The following is a 27,475-nucleotide window of genomic DNA, read 5'->3' on the forward strand; positions in this document are numbered from 1 at the left end:
CTTAATTTCAGCTATTAAAGTTTGACAATCCTTTCACTATTGTTGTTAAGACATTTAATATCCTGCTTCTTCCCATACATTGCATAACTAGCACGGCTAGGTAAGATTAAGCATTATAAACCTTACACTTCAAGCAAAGCCTCTTTTCCCGCCTTCTTTATAGCATTTAGATAGGCGAGTCCATTTGAATTGTGTTATACCACATTTATAAAGCTTAAAGTCTGCGCTTCCAGATTTCCAGAATTTGTCCTTAACTCAAAGTCCATGTCTGGTGATTTTTTTTTTCTTTTGGTGTAGGGTCACATGAAGTGTGCACTTTCTTTCCATATATTAGACAGCTTGAGACAGGCCATTTGTATCGACTTTTACATTATTTCAAAGCTTAGAGCTTTAAAGCAATCACAATATGAAGGTTCTTTTTTTTTCAACAGTTACTATGCTTTTGTATCACCTCACTTTCCCAATGTGAAAAACAAGAACTTTCAAAACATGTTTTAACTAGAAAAGCACTCATGGACTGCAGACATCTTCAAAGCAGCTCATTTCCACTCATACCCACGCGAAAAATCGCCAAATCTCCCATTATAGAAGCCTTTCGTTTAGGTCATCAGCTTCCACTTGCGCGTCTCTACGCCCGAGCATTGCACGGGCTTTGGAGCCCTAGCAATGAAAAAAGAAAAAAAAAATCAAACGGAATATTCTGAAAGAGTGCTTAATCCAATAGTAACTTGTATCCAACGCAATGTAACACATGTGCAATTATTGCAGCACTATGTAACCTTCAGCAGGAAAAAAATTACCTCTGTTGCATGAACGGACGGGACGTTTTCTCCTGCATTAGGCAATTCAAGCATGTTTGGTATTTTTGGTCATGATATAGACCAGAATGCCAGAGAGAAAATTAAATCATTTATCTCCTTAACCACATGGCTGAATAGAGGTTAGTTTCTCACAATTCGATTAGTTGCCTCATGTCTTCAGACTAGATGAATATCCTGACAGTTGACATTTTCATACAACTATAAGTATTAATAATTATGATCAGATAATGGTGCAATGTCCGGAATATTTGATAATATGCTGGATGTAGCTTCGTTTGCATTTACCTTGCATTTTAGTTTGTATGCTAGGTATGGCCATGAGAAAATTTATACATATGAAAAACTCAAAACAGCAATACAACGCATCTCAAAGGGCTATGGGTGTGTGGTGTCCATGATCATCATAATAGGGTAGCGCATAATCAGTCCGCTTTAATGTCATTCGTTGATGCAAATTGGAAGGCCGCATTTGCCACTGAAAACAACCAATGAGATTACATTGGCCATCTCATGTCATCCATTCAACCAATCGGGCGTTGACAGGCATGGGTGTAGCTTGTTCTGTGCTGGGCATCCGATATCCAATCAAGGGTAATTCAATAATATCAAACGTTGAATTTTGAACGGCCGTATGTACAAAGACAAATCTATCTTATCTGGCAGTGCTGATATCATCGTGGTTTAAGCTGGGCAGATATCTTTGGAGTTGTTTGAGTTTTGGCGTTTTCTGTGAGTTTCCGAAATCTTATCATAAACAGTGATATCGCACCGTATTTTTAGCAAGTTGGAAAATCACAATGAAGGCAAAGAGAAGACGGAAATCCAAAAATGTAAGTAATTTGAAAATACATTTATTCTATCAGCATGTTGACAATAAATTTACTGGTAGACATAATTACGAGAACTAACTTGTACATTTCTCTGCATGTCTAAAAGTAAGGATGTGGGGCAGAGATATCCAACTGTTTGTTAACTTTTGTTGCAATTGTAGGTAGATTTTATACTACAATTTAAATGTAGTTACTATAACGTTATGTTTTCTTACAAGATAATAAAAAATGGCCATATCCGATTGTTATTGTTGGTGTTGTTGGTTATTTGTTATTTCCAGTTTCTACAGGCAATGCACGTAATGGGTCTCTACGAAATTACCTTAGGTCGTAAAATACCGATGGATACTGGAAATTTTTATTATCAGATCATCTATTTTTTCTTTATGATGTATATATACAAATATATATATATATATATATATATATATATATATATATATATATATATACTATGTATGTGAGTGTGTGTGTGTGTGTGTGTGTGTTTATGTGTGGAATTGTAGCCGGCATTGAAAGATGGTCTTCATTTCAATATACAGTTAGTGAGGGAAAGCCCTGTGGAAAAGTTAATTGTACAATATGGTGTGTGTGTGTGTGTGTGTGTGTTTCGAAAGGAATCAGTGTACTTCAACAATATTACGTATAATGGTAGATTATGCTTCTGCCAAACCGCGCGTAAACCTTTAACATTTTTAACTTCTTGAAATCCCAATGACGGATGTTAACCAAATATGGCAGGTAGCATTCCTATTGTTATCGGGTGAAAGGATCTCAATTGAAACGGGCTCCAAGGCAAATCTTGGGTGGCAGGGGGGGGGGGGGGGGGGGGGGGGAGGAGGTCGAAATATCCCCAAACTTTAGGAATACATTCCAGAACCAGAAGTTCCCAGAACTGATAAAACTATTGCTGGTATCAGTAGGTACATTGATAGATGCAGTCTTGGTAGTCTTTTCCTGAATATTATCTGAATATGGCAAATGCGGGGTTGCCCTCCTTGGGGCCCGGGGAGGGGACCAACTTGAGGTCCAGTTTTTCCAGTTATACATAGTACATTTTGAAAATCCCATGACGATTTTCATGGGTATAACATCGATAGGGTAATAAGATCTCAAATATAAAAAATGGCATCGTGCTCTGTCTGGTGTCGGGGCTTAAGGACTTTTCTCATTTCAGTCATTTCATTTTCATTTCACACATGCATGTTCACATGCATGTTTTTTTAATTTTCATTTCCAATCAAACACAGGTAATACACTTTGACATGATTACATATATTGGAACATAATAATACAGAACTTCATGGAAATGGAAATTGAGGGGCTGCTAAAAAGCGAACTTGTAGATTGCAGTCCCCTCACTTACGTTACATTACTACAATACATTAATTATAATTTATATGACTTTATAACACAATACAACGATACATGTACCGTACAAGCTAGTCATTGAAAGTATACAGTTTTCAATTCAATCGAATCGGATGGTTACATGAAGTATACGCTTTCACATGTATACACATAGACATAGACATAGACATAGACATACACATAGACATAGACATAGACATAGACATACACATACACATACACATACACATACACATACACATACACATACACACAAGCACACACACGTACCCACATACACATACGCACACACACGCACGTACACACACATGTATGCATCCACATACATTGTGCACACACAGAAGAGAGTAAAGAGAGATTTAAAGTGAGGTCCATGCTATTTTCTTCAAATCTTCAATATCGTAAAAAAAAAATGATATGTAAAGAAAAACATAGGTTCGTGTGCTTCTTTTTCTTCTACGGGACTTTGAAGAACCTGACAATCTGCCGTCCAGTACAAAAATCATAGCATTGCAGGATCAAGGCCGTGATAGGCAACAGAATCTGCACTGTAATCAGCACTGTCAAATTTAAACCCCCATAATTCTTTCAAAATCTACGTTACTTTTTCCCCCAAATTTCCATGAATTGCAGAGAAAAGTACCTATCTCAAAGTTGGGTTTACATTTTCATTCTACATCAAACGGTGCCTTCAAGAGGCAAAAATTTCCAAAATCTCTCAAATCCTTGTCAGGGACGTTTTCTGTTTGGGTTAGTGTAAAGGAGAAGGTTCATACAACTCATGTCATTTTTGCAAAACTTGCCATATTTATAGCAAAATGGTTACTAAATGCAGGAAAACGATGTAAAAATGGGTGGTTCGGGTGCGCATTTCTGTGCTAGAAGCGCCCTCATGTGGCAGAAATCATTGTAACACCCCAGAATTAATTTAGGTCCTAAACCTATCCAGGGATGCCCTGTTCGGGTGGGCTCAAGAATCTCATGCTGTACATTCAAAACCTATATCATTTTCATGAAACCTTACAAGGGTAACTAAATGCAGGGAAATTAGTAAAATAAGGGGGGGGGGGGGGTCGCGTGCTCTTTTTTGATGCTAAAAGCACCCATGTGACAGAAATCATTGTAAGACTCCCTCCCTTTCCGCAGTCATTATTGTCTTCATACAGTCATTTATGTCTTCATAACACTTACTTAGCTCTACATTCCTCATTTTATTATGAAGAAGAAGAGAAAAAAAAAGGTGTACGCATTCTTAAAGAGTTAGTAGAAAAATGAGCAAAGAAAATGGAATTCCATCGGGACTCGAACCCGAGACCTACTGATGCTAGCCCGGTGCTCTACCGACTGAGCCATAGAAAGCCCTAGTGTATACGGTGTTCGTCCCAGAATCCCTTAATTCTCAAGTATGCTCGAGTGGTTAGAATCTATAGCAGTGTGTATGAGTGTGACACACACGCACAAACTTAAATCGGGCATACAGTGTATATCCGAAGGATAATTCAATTAAGGGAAAAATGCGAGGGATCACCGAAGTGATGCAGCTTCTTAAGTATGTAACAAACGCAAACAGAAAGAAGCTGAGAAGAAATAAATATAATTTATTTGTGGAAAAAATGAGCAAAGAAACTTTGATTTCATCGGGATTCGAAGCTGAGACCTCCGGACGCTGGTGTGTTGCTCTACCGACTGAGCTAATAGAAAAGCCCTAGTACAGTGTTCGTCTAAAGAATATAAGAAAGATATCAAGAAAGGATAAATATTCAGAAATGATGTATCTGCAAAGTTGGTAAGAATCCGTTGTGGGGTTATCAACAGCAGCAGCAGCAGCAGCAACAACAACAACAACAACAAAGTGTCAGAATTTTCAAGAAGGAGTTGAAGTTTTGCCCTATCCCAGCACCCCCTCCCCCCCCCCCCCCCCCACGTAGGGCACCCCTGATTTCGTCATAAGAATCTTGAAGCTCGAAACCCTGTATTTAATGTTTTATTGCGCCAACTTAGCTTTATCATTTTTGGTTCTTAATAAGGAAATAAAACCAACAAACATTATTGTTTAGGGAAGTTGAAACTCCACAAAACGAGATCACATCACCCTGAGCAATGCTAGGAAACCATCTGCCAATTTTGTTGAATACCCAATCCTGGGTGTTCAAGAAAATGAAAAGGGTAAAAATTCATGCGCAGTTTTGATTATAGATCGACTTTATCTACTATCGGCATGAAATATCGCTGACGTAGGCCTAAATGACTTGCACGTTTACCATAATTATGCCTTTTTACATTTCCCGTTGAAATTGAACGTTTGTACATTTCCAGGAATTTGTATACAGATCCTGGCCCCACTGACCCTTCTTGAAGCTCTTTTTTTTTTCTTCCTTTTTTTTTGATAGAAGAAGAATCTTAAAGATTCTTAAATATAAAGGCTCTTGGCCCCTTATTTCCCCAGGTGAATTGGCATAATTAATCATTATGTATATATCCAGAATTCCTTTCAAAAATGTCCTATATCCAGTTTAGATGGAAAAGACAAATACCTGGAATTTCATTACACATGCTTCTATTTGTTTTCATGCAATGACTTTATGTGCAATGATTAGTAACTTATAATGAGATGAAAAAAAAATGTGCCTCAGAAAATGCACGTGTTTACATCAATGATTTTAAAAGAATTATTAGTTTATTTCTGGATTTAGCAACTTTTGGAAGATTTTATTTCTTATCATTACGGCGATGCACAACACGAATGTTGAATTGTCGTACATACTCACTGGTAGTTTATTTATAGGTTTTGTGACTTTGTGTATTCTGATGGAATGATTTGTAATCTCTACACATTCTCGTCCTATGTCCTCCATCTCTGAAAAGAATTTGTAGGCTTCGCGTAGAAATAAAACATTACGAAGGCGAGATTTATAACTATTCTGTAAGTTTGAGATTTTTGGGATCATTTCTCCAGGATCCAGTATCCAGGTCATTTGGAACTTTGATTGATTTATCAATTCTTAGTTTTAGCGAGATAGCATTAGGATCCCCTTGTATTAATAACAGGATGGATATCAGTGGACACTACTTAATTCAGTTCATCTTTACTAATCATCCAAAAATCTACACGTGACGCTAGATTTAAACTTCTCCACGTAAATTGTTTTCATTCATATGTAACTTCCTCCACACATCAACCAAACCTTTTCTTTTCAATGCTGCTTTGAGTCTCCGTGGATTTCTGTAATAACAACCTTTCGACCCTTTCGTGTCCTTTATTGGATCTAGACCACAGTTCCAGTCAACACCTTACACAGAATAACAATCTGCAAATTCTTTTCGAATATCTTATTTTTGTGTGTGTGTGTGCTACGCATTTTTAAAAAGGAATCTTTGTTGTTGTTGTTGTTGCTGTTGTTTGTTAGTAAAGTACGTACAAGTTTAACCAAACAGTAATTGAGATCATATCTTTTTTTTTTACAACTTGAAGTATTAACAGTCTTCCATCTTTGTCTACACATGTACCAACAACGCTTATATCAATATTTTCCTCTTAGCAAGATTGTAGTTCCTCTGGAACGATTGGTACCATGGGAGAATAACCCCTCTCCTTGTCATTCACATGTAATGATCTTTTCAATGTCTGATGTCCATTATGATTCCTGGATAAAAATCACATCAGCTTTCTGGTGCTTACACCACCTGGAAAAAAAAAAAGGTATTGGGCTTGGTTTTATTGCGAAATCTTCCAACATTCACAGTCAATAACTGGCACATCGAACCTTTTATAAGTGAATCATAGTATCAAATTCAGATTTCAGCCCCAAAGGACACTTTCACAGATCTTGTTTAGCATCCACCCTTTGGCACCTCTTAAAACTCTATCACAATTGAAACATCCGAACCCAGGCCTGACAGTCATCTGTCTCATTCTCTTCACTTTCTTCTTCGCTCTAATCATCTCCATTGGTTGCCATGGTTGCAATAGTTGTGCTGTCTCGCTTGTTTGTGTTTGAAAGGGCTTCGCGCTCGTGTAGTATGAATATCGTAATTACCCACGCCGATGAAAATCGGCAGGGGGTTATGTAAAGGGTTCCGTATGTTTGTTTGTTTGTTTGTTTGTTTGTTTGCAGCGGCGAATCCAGGGAGGACCGCAACCGGCGCACGCCCCCCCCCCTCTTCATTTTTTTTTGTTGAAACAAAAGAAATAAAAGGAAAAAATGGGGGAGGGGTGCGTGCGCCCCCCCCCCCTTTAATTTTGTAAACGCGCCCCCTCTTTACGGAATTCCTGGATCCGCCCCTGGTTTGTGTACAAGGTAACAAGAGAACGGGTAAAAGGATTTGCACGAAATGTTCAGGATATGTTTGGATAATGACAGGAAAGAATCGATTAGATTTTGGTGATAATCGGTTGACCCTTGCAAATTCTTTGTGACCTTGAAGTTTTGACCCCATAGTATAGTGACCACTCCGAACACTTCCCGTTTCTTATTTTGCGATTTTCCTCTACCATACGAAAACATAACTCCCAAACAATCCGACTTCGCTGTTCAAAGGTTCGTAAGAATTCCGAAATTTACGTTTATTTGAGGGACTGTGTCCTTCTGGATTTATGAAAGTTCGCTCTCCGTCGGCAAAAACTGGCCCGTATTTGGTGATTTTTCAAATTAACACTGATTTTTTTTTTCGTTGGAGGAGCATTCCTCAATCATGGAAAAATTTTGCTCGGTCCCCGTCACACTGCACGATATATTATGTGCGCTCAATGTCAATGCGTGTTCAAAGCCGCTGAAAATGCACCGCCCTCTTAGTCGGGTACCTAAGAGGGGGTCACCTTGCATCCCCCCCCCCCCCCCCCAGGACTCCTCGAAACTTACATTTTCAGGATCCTCATGACATACCAAAACATAATCAAGATGTTAACAGGAACGAAAAGTGGTTGTTCTAGGTGAAATTTAATGTATTCTATTGTTTTTCATAATTTCTTATGTATTTCCTTGTTTTTCAACTTTTTCAACTTTTGTTTTTTCTTTGTATTTCTATTGGAAATTGTCACTGACCACTTTTCTACCATAATTAGCACAAAACTAATCAATGAAAGTGATTAATTGTAAAAATAATCAGGTTTTCATGACTTTCATGACAGAGCACCTAATTTCCATAGGAAATGTACACAAAAGCACAAAATTGTGCCTGTTTTGGGGGGACATTCCGTTACAAAAATGGGCGTGACTTCGCAAAAGTATGCGGGGAAGTTGCAAATTTGGTCTCGAAAGTTGCGTGAGACTTGAACAAAACAAAGTCAAGTAAGTTTTGAGGAGTCGGGGGGGGGGGGTGCACGGTGACCCCCCCTTACGTACCCTACTATGTAGGCCCTACATGTAAGCACATATATATTACATAAATACATAAGGACGGGGGGATCCGCCCCCCCCCCCCTCGAAGTTTCGCGCTATAAATCTGTCGCGAGGCTTCTTGACTTTGGTCAAGTCTCGCACAACTTTTGAGACCAAATTTGCAACATCCGCGTATACTTTTGCGAAGTCACGCCCATTATTGTAACGGAATGTCCCCCCAAAACGGGCACAATTTTGTGATTTTGTGTACATTTCCTATGGAAAACAGGTGCTCTGTCATGAAGGTCATGAAAACCTGATTATTTTTACAATTAATCACTTTCACTGATTAGTTTTGTGCTAATTATGGTAGAAAAGTGGTCAGTGACAATTTCCAATAGAAAAACAAAGAAAAAACAAAAGTTGAAAAAGATGAAAAACAAAGAAATACATAAGAAATTATGAAAAACAATAGAATACATTAAATTTCACCTAGAACAACCACTTTTCGTTCTTGTTAACATCTTGATTATGTTTTGGTATGTCATGAGGATCCTGAAAATGTAAGTTTCGAGGAATCCTGGGGAGGGGGGGGGGGGAATGCACGGTGACCCCCCCCCCCCCCCCCCCCTTAGGTACCCAAGTATCTACCCTGTTGGCGCAAAATTGCATCGGGGACGTTGCAGCGCTCGTTGGTGATCGAATACTAGTGCAGTAGACATTTGCATTCACCCTTGCATTGAATAATTGCCGTAGGGGTAATTGCCCAGGGGGCAATTGCCCTAGACCCAATAATTGCATCGGCACGTACGTAAATTTTGTTTTTCTTTTGCGCTTTTGTGGATACCATCAAAGATCGTACACTCGCACGACCTTTGATACCATCACACTCTCGGCTTGGTATAAGCAAAATATCCCGCAAGAAAACGGCGTATTTCTCAATTTTAGTGCTTTTTTTTAGCGACCCATAGACCCCACTCTTAAAACTGGACTTAATTCGCGCGCGCTTGGAAAAGTTCCGATTCTGCACTTTTGACGGTGGAATTTGGTTTTTCGATGGATTTTTGGAGGAGACTAAAGGACTTTCCTGTTGTGAATGAGTGTTCCAGTATGTGAAATGATGTGATTTGCGTGTGATGTGACTTTAGAACCAAAGATCGTACACGGAAGTGTACGATCTTTGGTAGAACTCACTGGCTGGTGATAAGTTATACTGGTAAGTGACCGAATTCTGGTAGGTGACCGAATGCACAGTATGTTTACCCCGACTCTGTATAGTACCGCTAAGGCGTGGGTCTGCCGCCTTTGACGGCCCCTCTAGTTTTGCATTGCTGTGTGTTTGCTATTTACCTTAGCTACGCGGGTGTGACTTGGCAAGTTGGGAATCTTTCTATCAGCAGTTGCTGTGGTGACGCGTTGCTGTGGTGACGCTTTGCCGGGACTTTGGCGCCCAGCTGCAGTCCTGGATTACTGTACCTCATGATGCAATGACATGAGGAAGAACAGCCGTGTTGGCTGAATACGTGCCGTGCTGAAATTAATAAATGAAATGAAAATGAAACTATATTTGCCGCGTCTGTTGATGTTCTCTTCTGCTTCTCGTCGTTTTGTTCCCGTGGAAGAGGTCGTGCAGTCCCGGCTGGTAGTGCCATAGTTGTTTGCAGAAACTGCACACTATACCTGGCTCTTGCATGATGACCGATGATGTCCCTTCTTCAGACAGTTTGAGCATACAACAGTGGAGTGATCTTTCGATCCCATTACCCAACGGATGTTAGCTGTCAAATTTGATGAAAATCTGTCACAGCGTCTCTAAGGAGAAGCTGAAAATGTGGGAAAAAATTGCCCCAGCTACTAGTCTCCAATATAGTTCTTATGACACTAACTTACAGTCAGACTCTAGCACCCGAAATACTGAAGCGCTCACAAAGATTTTACTTACAGATCTCGTTAGGCTACCTGCTTTCAGAGTGCGCTTGCACAGCACGAGATAATTTGAATCATGTTGCATGATATAATGCTGTCTTCACATTTCTATAATATTGCTTGTTGTTTTGTTATTACATATTTGGGGTTTAGGGATCTTTTTTAATACGAACAGTTGACTCGAAGTGGCCTCCAATGCAACTGAAGTACAGCGACACCAAACTGCACATGTACCGGACGGTGTACTTGAAAAAAGAAAGAAAAGGAAAATGAAGATATGCAGGACTAAAATAGAGGCGTGGCAAGCGTTTGTATCTTGATCATAAAAGGAGAAATTGAGTGACATAAAATTTGTTTTGAAACCGTGTGTATTTTTTTTTCATTTCTTATTTTTTTATGATTTCAACATAATTTCTTAATGTTCGTTCTGACTATGCTGTCTGCCGTTGAAATTATACTCGATGTTAAAAAAATCCCACTTTAAATCCTTAAAAGTTAAAAAACTATTTACATGTATCAGATAATACCGACATTGATATAAACAATAACTGAATAGTGTACAAATTTGTTGGAGGTAATTTAAGATAACGATGCCAATGCTTCGGTGTTGATTTCAGAGATGTGTGTATTCGCATTTGCAAAGAAATCGTGTATTGCAGCGGCAACACCCTGAACACTGAAAGCTAATAGAATAGAAAGGTTTATTTATTCGTATCATATCTCGTATCCCAGGGGCTAAATTGCGTATATAATTACAAATACTATGTACAGACAAGTTTAAACCTTCAGACAGTTACGAAATAAAGCATTACACAGAATGAAGAGAACTTAATTTCCCAAAAAGCAATCGAAGGTCATTCACTGAAGCTAAAATGGCTCCTATGGTACACTAATATTGTACAATATCATTAGCATTATTATCATTCTTAGAATTGGATGGCATATACATTTTGGTGATATTACCATCAAGACCAAACTGCTCTTCTCGTCAATTAGTCATGTCGTTTATTAATCATCGGTAATGTTGCATTACTCATCTTTGATCGAGAAAAGTACAGCAAAGGGTGAAATTTCCCTAGCTCCGTTTTGCTGACAAACTCCTCACATCTAATAAAACAGAATTCAAAGAGCAATGTGGGTTGAGTGAAAGCAGCAACATCAATAAAACACATCAGAGAAAGGTTGAGGAAAATCGGACAATCGATGCAAAAGTTATGAATTATAAAGTTTTGGTGTTGGAACCACTGGATGAGGAGACTACTTTAATGTATGACATCATGTGCGGACAAGAATTTAAAGAAAATGTAAAGAAAACTTATTCAACATGCTTTCAGTATTCTAGCATAATAAAAGAATATTTGACAGCTTTCAGGAAGAAGAGGGACTTATTACTACCCTTAACATATGTCAGTATCAAGTTCACAGAATGTGTAATTTTATTGAAAAACGATTTTTTTTTTGTGGAATTCCCTTTATATTTTGAATGTATTGCTGTTCACACATGACGTCATAACCTCTTGTAGTCTCCTCATCCAGCAGTTCCAACACCAAAACTTCAAAAATTCATAACACTTGCATCGATTGTCCGATTTTCCTCAAACCTTCACTGATGTGTTCCACTAATGTTGCTGCTTTCACGCAATCTACATTTCTCTTTGGGTTCTGGTTTCCTTTAAGTCATTGAAAGTAGAGTTCGATCATAAACATAATATGTATACCGCCAGGCAACAAAGGTTTCTTCATCGATTGTCCGATGTTCTTCAAACTTTCACTGATGTGTTCTACTAATGTTGCTGCTTTCACACAGTCTACATTTCTCCCTGGGTTCTGGTTTCCTTTAAGTCATTGTAAGTAGAGTTCGATCATTATCTTAATATGTATACCGCCAGGCAATAAAGGTTTCTATTCATCCGTTGTTGCTGTCAAAACACTCAGCAATTTTATTTCATGTATGTACTTTTGGTTACGAATTCATCTCTCTTCCCCACTCATTTCCCTTTTTTGTAACGAATTTTCTGAAGGATCTTCGACATGAATGACGCAAATACACTCAGCAAAAAAAAAAAGAACAAACAAAAAGAAATTAAACACTTTTTCGAGTTCACATTTTTCATAGAAGATGTTGATGAAAATCATTGCATTATATACCGTATTAAAGGTAATGTAATTGCCTATTAAGCTAATAGATTAATACAAGAGGAAACTTTACGCATCACTGAACACATTCGTTTTTGTCCTCCAAGGCACAAAAGGAAAAAATGCAAAAATTGACATGTCCCTTAGATTTGCAATGCCCTTCACGATAACATTGACAGCAAAAGACCGGTTTAACAGAATGGGAGACATGAATGAAATAGCAAAAACAAGTTTTGAGTATCTTTATCTCTTTGTAACCTCTAACAAAAATACTGATGTTTTACGGTAAAGGATCTAACTTGAAGTTAGCCTACTTTACCGTAAAACCCCCCGATGCGCGATGGGAAGATTTCTCTGGTAAAACGGTCTAACTCGAAGTTTTGCCGAAAAAACAAACAAACCCCCCCCCAAAAAAAAAAAAAACAAAAAACAAAAAACAAACAAACAAACAAAAAACAAACAAAAAAAAATCGCCGTTAGTACCAATCATTTATCTCTGTCTTAAGATAGAAAAAGGATCAGAAATACCTAAAAAACGAAACGTTTTTAGACAAGCCGATGTCACCAATGGAAAGAGCACCTAGAATTAAGTATTTTTATGGAGGTTTTCACAAAAAGTCACAATTTTCAAGATAGACCCTTTTACCATGTGACGGCCGAGCAAAGTGGAAGACTAAAGGGGGAAAATTAGAATTTTATGTCAACTCAAACTCCAAATGACATAGGGAGTAATAAGCATTAAGATGATTAAATGAACATAGTTTCTTTATTTATTACTTTTAATCTAGTAATTCAAGAATTTATGAGACAAATTTAAGAAACAAACATTATTTACAAGTTCCTCAATTTTCTACCGTTTTTGTTGATTATTGCTTCTCTTTATTCATTTGAATTTAAATTTGACATAAGATTCTTTACTTTCTTCCATCTTTTTTGTCTTCATTAATCTTTTAGGCTTTAAAGATATCATAAAGATCATACACTCTCTAAAAAAAATCGAGTGAAAATTTTCACTCTAAAAAGAGTGAATACAAAAAAGAGTGAATTTCGAGTGAAATTGGAGTGAATTATGAGTGAAAATGCTCATTTTCACTCATTTTGGAGTGACGTCAGGGATCACTCGAAGATTTTGGAGTGATCCCTGACGTCACTCCAAAATGAGTGAAAATGAGCATTTTCACTCAAAATTCACTCCAATTTCACTCGAAATTCACTCTTTTTTGTATTCACTCTTTTTAGAGTGAAAATTTTCACTCGATTTTTTTTAGAGAGTAGGTTTATTTTTTGCAACTTAATTCATATTCCTTCCTTTGTGTGTGAGATGTGTTGTTTATTCCTATTGTTCTTTAGAAGAGCATATACGCATAAATGACAACTTGTTCAGTTTTGCAGTTTTTACTTTTGTGCAATGGAAGAGAAAACAACAGTGTTCACTCATGCGTAAAGTTACAATTGAAGGGGTCGGTGTAATAAAGTGCTAACCCACACTTTGTCAAAATTGAGTTACATGTATTTTCATAATCCTTATCCTTCACTCTAACCTCCATGAAAGTATCATATATGAATTCAACCAACAAGAAGGTAAAAAATGCATGCATTCACGTCGAAGTGACCAAGCGTGGGAAAGATGTCCAAAATCTGCACTTTAGAGCATTCCCTAATTAATGGTGTTTGTGTGTGTGTGTGTGTTTTATATACATGGAAAAGTTAAGAAATAGCCCAGGTCAAGTTTTATTATTGGCAATGCAATACATTTTGATATAGATTAGTATGTAAAGCAACACTGCAAAATCAATGATCTAGCTTTGATATAACGAAGCGTAAGGTACAAAGGTGTACATTCTACATCATATTGCGCAACATTGCAGCGACTCTTTTTGCCGTTCTGATGTTCTGAGTACACTGCGCACATCCTGCTTATATTCAAAATCCCAACCAGGAATCACGCTGAATCACAATCTTTTGTCGGCTCCGGGCTTTATGAACAATGTTTCACACTATATACCTCTTTAATCGTGGTTAAAAGAAATCTTGATCACCCTTTCATGTCGATTTCAAAAGCAGTTTACTAACCCTTGAATTACCATTTTGGTATGGTGTTTTTTGTTTTGTTTTGTTTTGTCTTTTGTTTTACCAGCATATATGGGGGGGGGGGGGGGGGCACGTGCCCGTTACGCCACTGGCAATAGGTGAGTTGAATGTATGTAAATTCAGACCAAAACATGAGCAAAATCATATCAGTCATTATACTTTATTTTACTAAATACATTAAAATTAAATTTAAATAAAGTTAAATTATATTTCTTTAAACTAGTTTTGAAAGTTAGTTTAAAGAAGGATGGGTTCGAGAGAGTGAACGCGTGTTTTGTTGATGAACTGCCAACCATTAAGAATTCAATAAAAGGGCAGCTTGGAACTGCAGCGATGGGCTTGAATCGCCGCAAACGGGGCAGTGCTAAGTCCAAGCCGACGGAGAGCCGAGAAATGATTTTAACAGAAACGATGAGGAAGCAGCTGCTGAAAATCTCAACGACGACACTGACTCAGAGGACTCTGATCTATCCATCGCCATCCAGACAATGAGTCTGTGATCGGAAACCTCCTCACCGATACCAACTTCATCTCAAAGCTTGTAAAGGGGGTATATGGGAATCAGCGTATGGTCGGTCGATCGGACGGTCGGGCGTTCGGGTGGTCCGTTGCAAATCTTGCGTCGTGATCTCCTTCTACAGTTTTGAAGCAATTTTGATGAAACTCAGGATATATTATGATGACATTTAGGTGCAGATGCGTAAGACATGTTTTTGTGAGTGTGTGTGTGTCGGAGAAAACGTTGCCATGGTAAAAACAATTTCCCAAAAACATTGTAGGGTGAACTACTTCCACAGTATTTAACCAATCTATTTCAAATTTGAGATGTGTAATGATCTGTAGGTGTAGTTTATGCAAGATAACTTTGTGTTTGTACCCGACAAATCGATGCCATGGTACCGGCATATTTTCTTGAAAATCTTGTGGATGAACAACTTCCCCAATTTTGAAGCAATTGAACTCAGATTTGGTGTACATGATGGCATTGGGGTGTAGATGTGCAAGTCATGTTTTTATGTGTGTCGGAGAAAGCGTTGTCATGGTAACCGTAATTTTCCAAAAACATTGTGGAGTGAAAAACTTCCACAGTAATTAAAAGCAATTTATTTCAAATTTAGTATGTATAATAATTCATATGTGTATTTGTGCAAGAACCACTTTGTGTTTGCACCCGACAAGGTGTTGCCATGGTAACGGTATGTTTTCTTGAAAATCTTGTGGAGTGAACTAATTCCACAATTTTGAAGCAATTGAACTTAAATTTGGTTTACATGATAACATTGAGGTGTAAATGTCCAAGACATGTTTTTGTGCTTGTCGGAGAGAGCGTTGCGATTGTAACCACAATTTCACCAAAACTTCGTGGAGCGAACTACCTTCACAGTATTTTAGGCAGTTTATTTCAAATTTGATTTGTAGGGCCTATAATGATCTTATGTAGTTATGCAAGGCACTCTGTGTTTGTACCTGACAAGGTGTTGCTATGGTAACTGCGCAAGGTACTCGCAAGATACTACACACATACACACAGACGCATACGCAGACACACACACAACCTTTTATCAATTCTTTTTCATAGGAATCTGGGCTGCGGGAGCGGGGTATTGATCACCTTTATTGTTACTTCTAGTTGTAAAACATTCGGACATTTTTGATATTCTTGTCCAAATGGTTCTTTTTCATGTCGTTGTTTTTTTTTTTCACCACTTAAAAAACATTTCGCTGCCCTCACAGATCGGTACAGTGTTTAGATAGTTAAGATAGCCCACTAAAACTATTCCAGCGTACACGTTTCTAGTCTTAATCAAATCAATGGATCTAGTGAGATAGTCAATCAGTTCTTCTTCATGTTGATTTGCGGGTTGTGAATAGACAGCTGCAACAATAGAGAGCTGACAGCGCGGGGCAAGCGATTCGGTCTAAGATGAATCCAGAGCACCTCATGATGATCTGGGTCTGGAAGAAATTCAGGGACAGTATAGGACTGAGGTCCGCTTTAACGTAAACTGCTACTCCTCCACCTTTGCGTTCTTGACGTGATTTAGAGAAATCTTGGTAACCATTCACTGCATAACACGACTCGAGTTGGTTTTCTTTTAGTAAATCAGGTCTCCGCAATGACGCTTTGATCCTGGCTTTCACGTCTCACGATAAAATGCATTGTTTGTTTGATTACGTAATGCGTGCAGTTCAGATGCGGTGTATACACTGAAAAATGATAAAAAAGGGTGCCAGTTTTCCTCAACTGGCGTAGCTAGGACAGCGCCATTTGCAGAATTAATTGCTATAAGAATAAATGTTGTAGGTGTGTGTTGTGAATGTTTGTGTGTGTGTTTTTAGATGAATTGAATGTATATGTGAGATTGATAATATTTTGTAGTCTAGTTGATTGGCTGTGAGAGTTTTGATATAATATTTAGTAATTGTGTATGAATGTGTATGTGTGTGTTTAAGTGTGTGTGTGTGTGTGTGTGTGTGTGTGTTTAGGCATATGTGTGTGTGCATTCATATGCATATTTCACTGTGTTATATGTCCCTCGGAAAATGAACGTTATTGGTTTATAGATTAACTTATTTTCTATTTTATATTTACGTATTGCATGATATGCGTTTCCATAGTTACATAGCCTGAAGTCGAATTTTTTTTTATGCCGAGAACAACATCGTTTATAAATGCAAGTGGTTGCAGCATTGAAAAGTTGAATGGTTTTGAAATTTTATTTCATATGAAAATTTTACGAATATTTGGTTATAATTTTTTGCTGTTGATTTTTCCAAATGAAGCATGCAGATTGTTTTTCAACTTGCCCTTTTTTGTTTATGTTTATTATTTCTTATCTTAAAAGGCAGGAAATTATAGTTTTCTTTGATGTGCGACTGTGTATACAAGACTTGAATGGCTGCATGAGATTAGTATACAGTCAGGGTTTATCTGTAAACAGGATTATGGATGTGATGTGCATGTGTACGTGTCTATGCGTGTGTGTGCATGTGTGTGCCTACGTGTACGTTGATGATTATTGTTATCATTTTAAAGTAACATATTTTGAGTAATAATTAGTATGAACTGTTAATCGTTTTGATATGATGCTGTATATTTGGTTATGTTAGTGTAATCGGTATTTGTCATTGTTGAAATGTTCATGCACTGTATGTTGTTTGATATACTTCATTATGTTTTTCAATGTGATGCATTGTGATTTACCCTTTGGGCTATTAATTTGCATGTTGGTTTCAATAAACCATTATCAAATCAAATCAAACAAATTTGACGAATATGGTTGTCAGTTTACGGTTACCTTGACGAGCAGCAATAGAGCTATATCATATGGAAAAGTCACCAAATTTGAAGAAATTAGGTAAAGGGCGTAGAAGTGACAAATGAAAATATGGTATGGAGGGGTGCATGTCACGAGACCGACACCAACGAGTCATACAGCCCACGAGTCATACAGCTCACAAGTCATACAGCCCATGAGTCGCACAGCTCACGAGTCATACGGCCCATTAGTTCGACACTAAGCTAACAAGGCCCAAGAGACCGACACATTAAACCCCGTGTTGTATCTGTCGAACTCCTTGGCTTTTTTTACTTAGTGTCGAACTCATGGGGCTGCATTTGCCAAGTGTCGAACTCATGGGCTTTATGACTCGTGAGCTGTGTGACTTATGGACCTGTTTTTAATGTCGAACTCGTGGGCTGTATGACTCGCGTGTGTCAGTCTTGTGGGATGACCCAATAGGGAGCATAATGTGCCCCCTCTCTTGGGTTTTATAGAGTTAAGATAATCATATTGCGTTTATAATCTTCAGTTGACATCATTATTTCAATTATGATTAAGATATTGTTTTGTGAACTCCATTTTACATACTTATTTGCATCATAAAGTGTGATCCATATGTAGACGTTTTTAGAATTCAATCTATTGTAAAAGCGCACTACATGTTGTATACATTTTAATGGACATCATACACTATTAACAAGAATGCTCCTTTTGTGACCTCGCATGCACATATTTTATATGTGAATTTCAATAGTGGAAAAAAAAAAAGAGCTGGTGACAGGTGGAGACGAAATTGAATAACCATTGCCAGTATTTCGATGCCTGAGCATATGTAACAAAAATGAATACTTCTAATGTAAAATTGAATGACAAAACAGTGACTTGGCCGGGAAAACCCACATAAAAAAAACCCTCTGGTATGCGTTTGTGTGAAATGTAATAATATAAAGCATAATATTGTCCCTTCCAATGAACATGATAATCATCCTATCCACCCAAATCTTCTAACAATAGGCATGAAATAAAGATTTTATTGTATCCCGAAGGTTTTGTTACATATTGTATATACATATACTACGTGTTTCAAAAAAAATCCCACTTTTGATCATTAATAGTTAAAAAACTTTTTATCCGATAAAACTGTCATTGATATGAGTAATAGCTGAATAGTGTACAATTTTGTTGGAGGTGATTTGAATGTGAAAGCATAAATCCGTTTCATCAAATCTAAGATTGATTTTGAAGTAAGGTTTCAGATTTTGGTCAAATGTTAACCCTCTGTACAAAAATTGGAACCAATGATGTGTATGTGAGTGTGTGCTGACAATGGCCCTGAACAATGGACATGCCTGAACCACTGAGGCGTCAGCCTCGCGCTCCCAGGCACATGAATGCTTGGTCAATAATTCATGTGGATTGCCCTGGGCACTGCTAGTCTGAATTCATGCACGGTAAAGGTTAAAATGCATGCACGTGGAAAAAGTAAGCACATGTTTCCATGTGCTTGCAAACAGCACATTTTTCAAATTTTGCTTCACTTATCACTAAATTTGGGATATAAATAAGCATAAATAATCTAAAGTTTTTCATTTTGATACAACTGTCTACTAATAGTCTGACAAATTTGTCGCTTTTTCGATAAAAAGAGATCATTTTTTGTAAAGAGTTCAGCAGCATTTTTCATTGGGGCGATTTGTTTCAGTGTAACTTCATTTAAGGCTTCATATACACAAGTGTATACTCTAACTGATTTTCTTTGCTTCCTGTCACCATGTCACCAGAAGGTATTCATTGTAATTTCGTTGTTCAGAAGTAGAGAGAGCACTGTCGCGACTCAACGACAGTATCGGCAGGCGTTTGACTTTACACAGATACTGCCAGAGGCTGAATAAAGACTGGTTGTGATAGTGGAATTTCTCGTGAATAAATAATGAAGCATTCAGACCTTGGCCATTGTTAAGGACCATTGTCAGGGTGTTAACCACACACTCCCATACACACCCATTGACCCCTGTGCAAAATGAAAGTTTTGTACAGGGGATTGAAAATAGAGCAAAATCTGGAACCTAGCTGTGAAATTAATCATGGATTTCATGAAACTGATTTATGCTTTCATATTTAAACCACCTTCAACAAAATTGTACACTATTCAGCTATCACTCATATCAATGACAGTGTTATCTGATACATATTTTTGAACTATTAACAATCAAAATGGGAAATGTTTTTTTGAAACACCTAGTACAATGAGTAAAAACTAACTAACAATAATTCTTCGAACATGTCATAACTATTGACCATGCGCGTTAAAATGATTTAGGTGGAAATATGAACATTGGGCCCACTTTGGTCTTTCCTTCCGCCCCCTTCCCCCCCCCCCCCCCCCCCCAGCCGCCAACAACTGGCCACCCCTCATGAGCACAAAATGCACTCACATCTAGTTGGGCGTACCTATACAACTTAAAACCGGTCATTTCTTGTTCTGTAGACATTTTTTTTCATAGATTCCTACTTAGAGCTTCAGGGCCACGGGCCCCAAAATGACGGGGGCTTGTAATATATCAGAGAATAAAATGTTAGTGTCGAGTCCTGATGATGTGTACATATTGTCTGCTATCGCTCACCCTCGAAAATGAGCATTTGCCCAAATATACACGACATGCGAGAAAATCTCTACACAACCGTATAACTACTTGAAATACTGGAAATCTTTTACGATAATTTTCACAATAATTGTGAAAAAAATTGTGAATCCTATGTTATAAAATATAAAGGATCGTGAAAATTTTGAGACCCTTGTGTGAGAATAGTGTCTGGGTGGTCTTTTGAGTGCACTTTAAATGAAAAAAAACTTGAATCAGATTTGAAATATTATCACTTTCCACAGACCAATCCCGAACTTTATCCGTGTTGTCGAGGAGTGTTGAAGACGATCATCATCCTGTTTGTTTTTGCAAGTAAGAAAATCTATTATTTTTTTATTGCTTACCGGGAAGACTCCGCAGATTTACTCTAATATATTTTGTCAATTCCCTCCCCATTAATCATTTCAAACGTCATTTTACGTAGAAATGCTATACATCACACCATATCAAGTGTTAGTGTTGACATAGTATCAAAGTATTTGACCCTATAAAACTTTTGATAATCGTTGAATAAACGTCTTTTCTTTTTCTTGTCAAAAGTTCATTATTGCAAAGGTTCGTAATTCTCATGATTCGTTATCATTACGCACTTTTTTTCCTTTCCCGATGTTACAACGAGCCTTCAGAACATGAATATCACTTGGATCAACAGAATCTCAGCGTTTAATGGATCAGTCAAATAGATTAAATAAATCTTCTCAATATTCCTGAATTTGATGACATATATGCAATATTAAAAATCTGATTAAATGACAATGAAAACTGCATAAACTCATCGAAATGCAATGCCATTGCTTCTTTAATTGACAGATGCCGAACTGTTAAATTGTTTCATTTCGAGAGCCTATCATAGAATTTGTAAACAGGCCATACGTACAAATAATGAATATGGGCTTATGAGGTTTCAATACAGGCAAGTGTAAAAGAGTATATTACTAAGGCATAAGGTCAATTCTATAGCACTGTAAAAGACTTTCTGATATCCCATCGTCAATCTATATCCCCTCCTCCCCCCTCAAAAAAAAAACCAATAACAACAACAACAAAAAGGTTTAGTGTTGAAGAATCATATCTTATTGGTATTATCCTTAGAAGTAATATATTTTTCGACAAACAGTGTCTTTCCGCTCTTAAAAACCAACAATAACAAGCAAAATAAAAAAGATAAGGTATCTTCTCTTCAAGTGACAAGATGATGGCGTTCCTTAGTCCCTCAACTTTATTCGTCTAAAGAGAGTGGAATATAGCGTTATCAATATTAATGCCTTGTAAGATAAATATACTCAATGTACACTCAGCCAAAACAAGAAGAAAGAAAGTAAACACTTTTTCGAGGTCATATTTTTCATGGAAGATTTTTATGAAAATCAATGTATGATAGACTATATTAAAGGTAATTTAATTGGCTCTTAAGCTAATAGGTTAATCGAAAAGCCCTCCAAGGCACAAAAATAAAAATTGCAAAAAATTGACATGTCCTCTTTCATTTGCAAATGCCCCTCACGATAACATTGACAACAAAAGACCAGTTTAACACAATGACAGACATGGGTGAAATAGGAAAAAATCAGTTTTGTTCTCTTTATCTCTTTATAACCTCTAAGAAAACAAAGTGGGAAACTAGAGGAGAAAATAAGTATTTTCTGTCAAGTCAAACTTCAAATGACGTAGGGAATAATAAGCATAGAGATGATTAGCAGAGCAGAATTTATTTATTTCTTTTAAGCTAGTGATTTAAAATCCATATGACAATTTCAAAAACAAAATATTATTTACAACTTCCTAATTTGAAAAAAAAGCCATTTTTATCAATTATTACTTCTTTTCTTATTTCATTTGAATATAGCTTTTACATAAGATGCTTTATTTTTCTCCATCATTTTTAGCCTTCATTGATCTCTTGGGCTTTAAAGATATCATAGAGTTCAAATGTTTATTTTTGCAACTTAATTCATGTTTCTTTTTGTGTGAAATTTGTTGTTCGTTCTTATTGTTCTATGGAAGAGCACATACGCATGATGACAATTTGTTCAGATTTGTAGTTTTTACTTTTGTAAAAAGGAAGAGAAAAACAATGGTGTTCAGTCCTGCGTATTTTTTCACTTTCCATTGACCTACCAGGTTGTAGCCAATTAAATTACCGTCAATATGGTATATAATACATTAGCTTTCAGCCAAATATTCTATGAGAAATCTAAACTTGAAAGAGCGTTTACTTTCTTTTTTTTTTTTGCTGAGTGTATAGTTTTATGCAAAGTCATTGAAAGATTTTCTCCTTTAAACGTCTGTCCGATATCTTTCCTCCTTATCCCATTCACAAGTATGACATTATCGTGCGTGTAATATCTATAATCGAATATCATGAACTTGTGATCACTAGCAGCAGGCTGTATTTTGGGAAGCTCATCACCCACTTCACGGCCTCGCCAGGTATCAGACGTCCTAGATTTCGGCATGAAGAATCCTTGTCGCAGTATCATCGGAAAGAATGGAGAGGTCATAGAAACCTTTCCATTCGAGATTCCCCTGCCCATCATTGTTTCCGGCATTCAACGGCATGTGGCATGCTTTCCAGCAGATCTTATTGGTATGAGGCGAAAATCCAAATTACTTAACTTTCAGTTCAACATGAAATGTGATATCAACAAGCGTAGCTTCTTTTAGCACTCGTGTCTTGGAATTTTGTTTTTACCTCGAAAGTGAGTTTCACAGACAGTCCGATACAAGCTTGTTCTTTGGTTGGACGTCTATTTATCTTCTTCTCGTTTTTTTATTTTCATAAACAACTCATTTCTCCCAAAGTCACTCCCAAAGCATCTAGAAGCTGGAAATAAAGTAATGTCAGCAATGATAAATGCTCTTAGCCTTTAAACAACATTTGTTCATCTGTATTGTCGCTCAATATTTCCACATACACGCAATAAAGTCAATGTTTAACATTACAATGGTAATTGTTAGTTTTGGTCGAGCGCTCAAAAGCGAACCAAAGAGAATCGAACCATATCGTATCGTACCATACCAGGCCAGATAGGGAGCGCTCGAGTGCTCTGTTGAGAAAGGGTGTAACTTCATGAGTTACTTTGGGACTCGAGTCAGAGTGGTAATTAGTTCTGTAGCAACGCATGCAATGCGCTTTGACAACATGCAGGTGTCCCGGACCTGAAAGAGAATCGCTTCATGAGCACACTCTGGAAGTGGTCAACTTTTGGCTCGGTATTGAACGGGACACTTTAGGAACGTTAGAGCTTTCCCCTATCGTTGTCATGGCACGGTACAGTACTGTATGATATGATTTAAGAGAGCGCTCGAACGCATCCTTTGACTTTGTTCTCCATTTGAACAAAGATGAGTGCAAAAGTAACCCATGTCAGAACGGTAGAACGTGTAAGGATGCAGTCAACATGTACTTTTGCTCATATACAGCAGGTTATGATGGATCAAACTGCGCAGAAGATGAGGTGATCGGGCAAAGGTTTTCCTGCAGCTTCTCTCATTTTTTTGGGTGCATTTTTAGTGACGATGAAAATGTATCCATCAGTGCTGATACCCGAGCATTTTACTTTTCTGCCAAAACTTCATGCATTTGCATGGAAGCACCCTGCTGTTTCAGGTTTAGTACATCCGAACTGTGAAATTGTTAAAATGAGTAATATATTTACTTACTTAGACTTAGACTTAGTTCCTCCTGTTCCTTGTGGAGCATTGGGCGGTAACAGTGGTCCTCCATTCTGCCCGGTTTGTTGGAATATACTTTGCTTCGTCCCAGCTTACTCCCATTGTTTGCAGATCCTTAAGTACTGTTCTTTTCCAGGTGTTTGTGGGCCTTCCCCTTCTCCTTTTTCCGCTTGCAGTCATCCATTCTAATGAAGTTTTGGCGTGTCTTTCATCCTTCATTCTCAGGGTGTGTCCTAGCATCTTCAGTCTTTTTCCCCCTTATAATAATGCTGAGGTCTTTTTGATTACATCTCCATAATATTCCTTCATTTGTGATTTTATCCTTCCATGTGATGTTCAGAATTTTTCTCAGACATCTTTGGTGGAATACATCTAAGTTCTTGGCGAGCCTTGCTTTTATTTTCCATGTTTCACTTGCATAGACTGCCACTGGAGTGACAAGGGAGCTATAAAGTGTGATTTTGCTGTCCAATGTGTTATGTTTTGATTCCCATACCTTCTTGAGCCTCTGGAAAACAGATCTTGCTTTGCCCAGCCTACATGTGATGTCCAGTTCTGTATCCCCATCCTTGGATATGATGCTGCCTAGGTAGGTGAAGCTGGAAACCTCTTCTGCGGTTTGATGGTTCATCTGCAGATTCATAGGACGTTCATCATGGATTGACATGACCTTGGTTTTTTCTGAGCCAACTCTGAGGCCCACCTTGGCTGCGGTCTCTGTGAGGCTTTCTGTCATCTCTTGTAGGGATTGGGCTGTATCTCCCAAAAGAGCCAAGTCATCTGCGAAGTCCAAGTCTGTTAGGCGGTTATCATTCCACTTGACTCCAAAGGTTGCTTTGTTCATGGCTTTCCGCATCACGAAGTCGACAGTGAGGAGAAAGAGCAGGGCCGATAGAATACAGCCCTGCCGAACTCCTGAGAAGATGCTGAAGTGATCAGTGTAACTGTTGCTTGTTCTGATGCAACTGCAAGAGTTGGCATACAGACTTTTGAAGATGTTGATGAATTTCTGTGGGATTCCATATATTCTTTCAATATTCCAGACTGTCTCTCTGTGTACGCTATCAAAAGCCTTCTTAAAATCCACAAAGTTGATATATAACTCCATATTAAATTCAAGGCTCTGCTCATTGATGTTTATCAGGGTTAAGATCTGCTCAGAACATGATCTCCCATTTCGAAAGCCTGCTTGTTCCTCCCTCAGCCTTATGTCCACAGAGTCTTTTAGCCTGTTTAATAATACTGAGCAGAAGACTTTGCCTTGGACTGATAAAAGTATAACACCTCTCCAATTGTTGCAATTGCTTAAATCACCTTTCTTTGGTAGCTTGACTATTACCCCTTTGCTCCAGTCCTCGGGCACTTGTTCTGTAGCCAAATTTTATTGAATAGATGGGTGAGCTGTTTTGTTGTATCTTGCTGGCTATATTTCAGCAGCTCGTGGGAGATATTATCTATTCCTGCAGCTTTGCCATTCTTAAGTGCGTTGATAGCTCTAAATACTTCGGCTTCTGTTATCTGACCAGTGTCTAGGTCTAATGATTCCATGATATCTTCTTCACTGAAGTCTATGAGTGATGGTGGGTCTGGTTGGTTGAGGACCTCTTGGAAATATTCCACCCATCTGGCATTCTGTTCTTCTTCTGAAGCAAGGGTTTTGCCCTCTTTGTTCTTGATTGGGATTGAGTTGGCGTTACCAGTGCTGCTCAGCTCTTTCACAATTCTGTACAATGTTCTTGAGTCATTTCTGTTGGCTGCGCTTTGGGCCTGTTGTGCTTTTCTCTGTAACCATGCTTTTTTGTCCCTCTTGCACTGTTTTTTTTTTTCACCTTAACATCTAAATCTGAGTATATTTGTGCTTGTTGGTTCCTTTCTTGCTCTGTCTTTGACTGATCTCTTTGGCTTTTAACTTGCTTTCTTTCATATATGAGTTTCCAGGTGTCCTGGCTGACCCACTATTGTCTTCTTGTCCCCCTTCTTTTGCCAATAATCTTTTCAGCAGCCTCATTAATGCAAGTCTTTGTCTGGCTCCACTCTTCCTCAATATCTTCGGAGTGTTGAAGTACTGCAAAGCGGTAGGTGAGTTCTAGTTGGAACTTTGTAGCAATCCGTATTTGCAAGGTTTTCCACAGCAATGGGTCTTAAAATAGCAGTGTTTCCCTCCTTCCTGCGCTTAAGTCCAAGACGCAGTGTTCCGACCAGTAGGTAGTGATCTGATCACACATCACCACCTCTCCTTACTTTCACATCAGATAAAGATGACCTCCGTTTACGGTTGATGCATATGTAATCAATTTCATTGAGGGTTTTTCCTCCTGGCGCCCGCCAAGTCTTCTTGTGGATGAGTTTGTGCTGGAAGTATGTGTTTCCATTGCTGAGGCCATTTGTAGTGCCGAATGATATGAAGCGTACACCATTGTCACTATGGCTAGATGCTGTTCCATGTGGACCGATGATTTGTTCAAAGCCCTTTCTCTCCTTGCTGATTTGAGCATTAAAATCTCCGATAAGGAGTTTTACATCATAGCTGGGGGTGTGGTCTATAACATCTTGCAGTTTTCCATAAAATTCATCTTTTTCATCGTCCTCAGAATTCTCTGACGGTGCATATGCTTGGCTTGTATGACGGTAGTTTTCCCATATCTGCTACATAACCTTGCAGTAATAATTCTATGGTCTACTGGAGTCCATCCTATTAGGGCTCTGCTTGCTTCTTTCCCTAATATAATGCCTACTCCATGTGTATGGATATTCTCATTGCCGGAATAGAGGGCTGTTTTGTTTCCTTTAGTCATCATCCCCTTTCCTGTCCATCTCATTTCAATAAGGCCTAATATTTCAAGTCCATAATTATCCATTTCATTTAAGACGATCTAGTTTACAACACTGGAAAAGCGTTCTTACATTCCACGTGCCAATCTTAGATACATGTATTTTGGCAGAGAGAATCAAACTTCTCGAGGAGTCGACTTCCTTTCGGCTTTGGTCAGCTTCCGTCATTGACGCTCCTAAGAGTGGGTTGTCATCTCTTCGCCGGGTTTTCAACGAAGTTCCTCTTGCTGTTACCGTTTCTGTAGCGTGCTGTTTTTTTTTTTTACGAGGTTGGGTTGCTAGCCCAACGCTCAAAACTCATCCTTTCTCATTCTGGTTTTGGGACCAGATAATGGCGGAGTTAATATATTTACACATTTTCAAATTTGATTAAGAGAAAATCACAATACCATACATGCGTTTCTTGATTTTATTAAGAAGGTGGCGCATGCACTCAACATATTTTCGCATACAATAGGGATCTTCCTGGACTTTTCCAAAGCTTTTGATACGATTAATCACAATACTTCTTTCCCATTCATCCCATTACCGCGCACGTGGAAAATC

The 27,475-nt window shown here is 38.0% G+C and overlaps 1 protein-coding gene across 1 annotated transcript; it reads right to left on the reverse strand.

Moving 5' to 3' along the window:
• Positions 1 to 24,593: 24,593 nt before the first annotated feature.
• LOC139711227 (uncharacterized) lies at positions 24,594 to 27,097 on the reverse strand (the record flags this gene model as incomplete). Its single annotated transcript, XM_071623144.1, has 3 exons — positions 27,002 to 27,097; positions 25,437 to 25,909; positions 24,594 to 25,062 (listed from the first exon to the last, which is right to left on the reverse strand). Coding segments are annotated over exons 1-3 (1,038 nt in total), but the record flags the coding sequence as incomplete, so codon positions are not given.
• Between the last annotated feature and the right edge of the window lie 378 nt (positions 27,098 to 27,475).

The sequence above is a fragment of the Diadema antillarum genome, unplaced genomic scaffold, assembly GCF_040938485.1.
Source record: "Diadema antillarum isolate AM-2024a unplaced genomic scaffold, OU_Dant_1.0 seq00001628_RagTag, whole genome shotgun sequence".
Lineage (NCBI taxonomy): Eukaryota > Metazoa > Echinodermata > Echinoidea > Diadematoida > Diadematidae > Diadema > Diadema antillarum.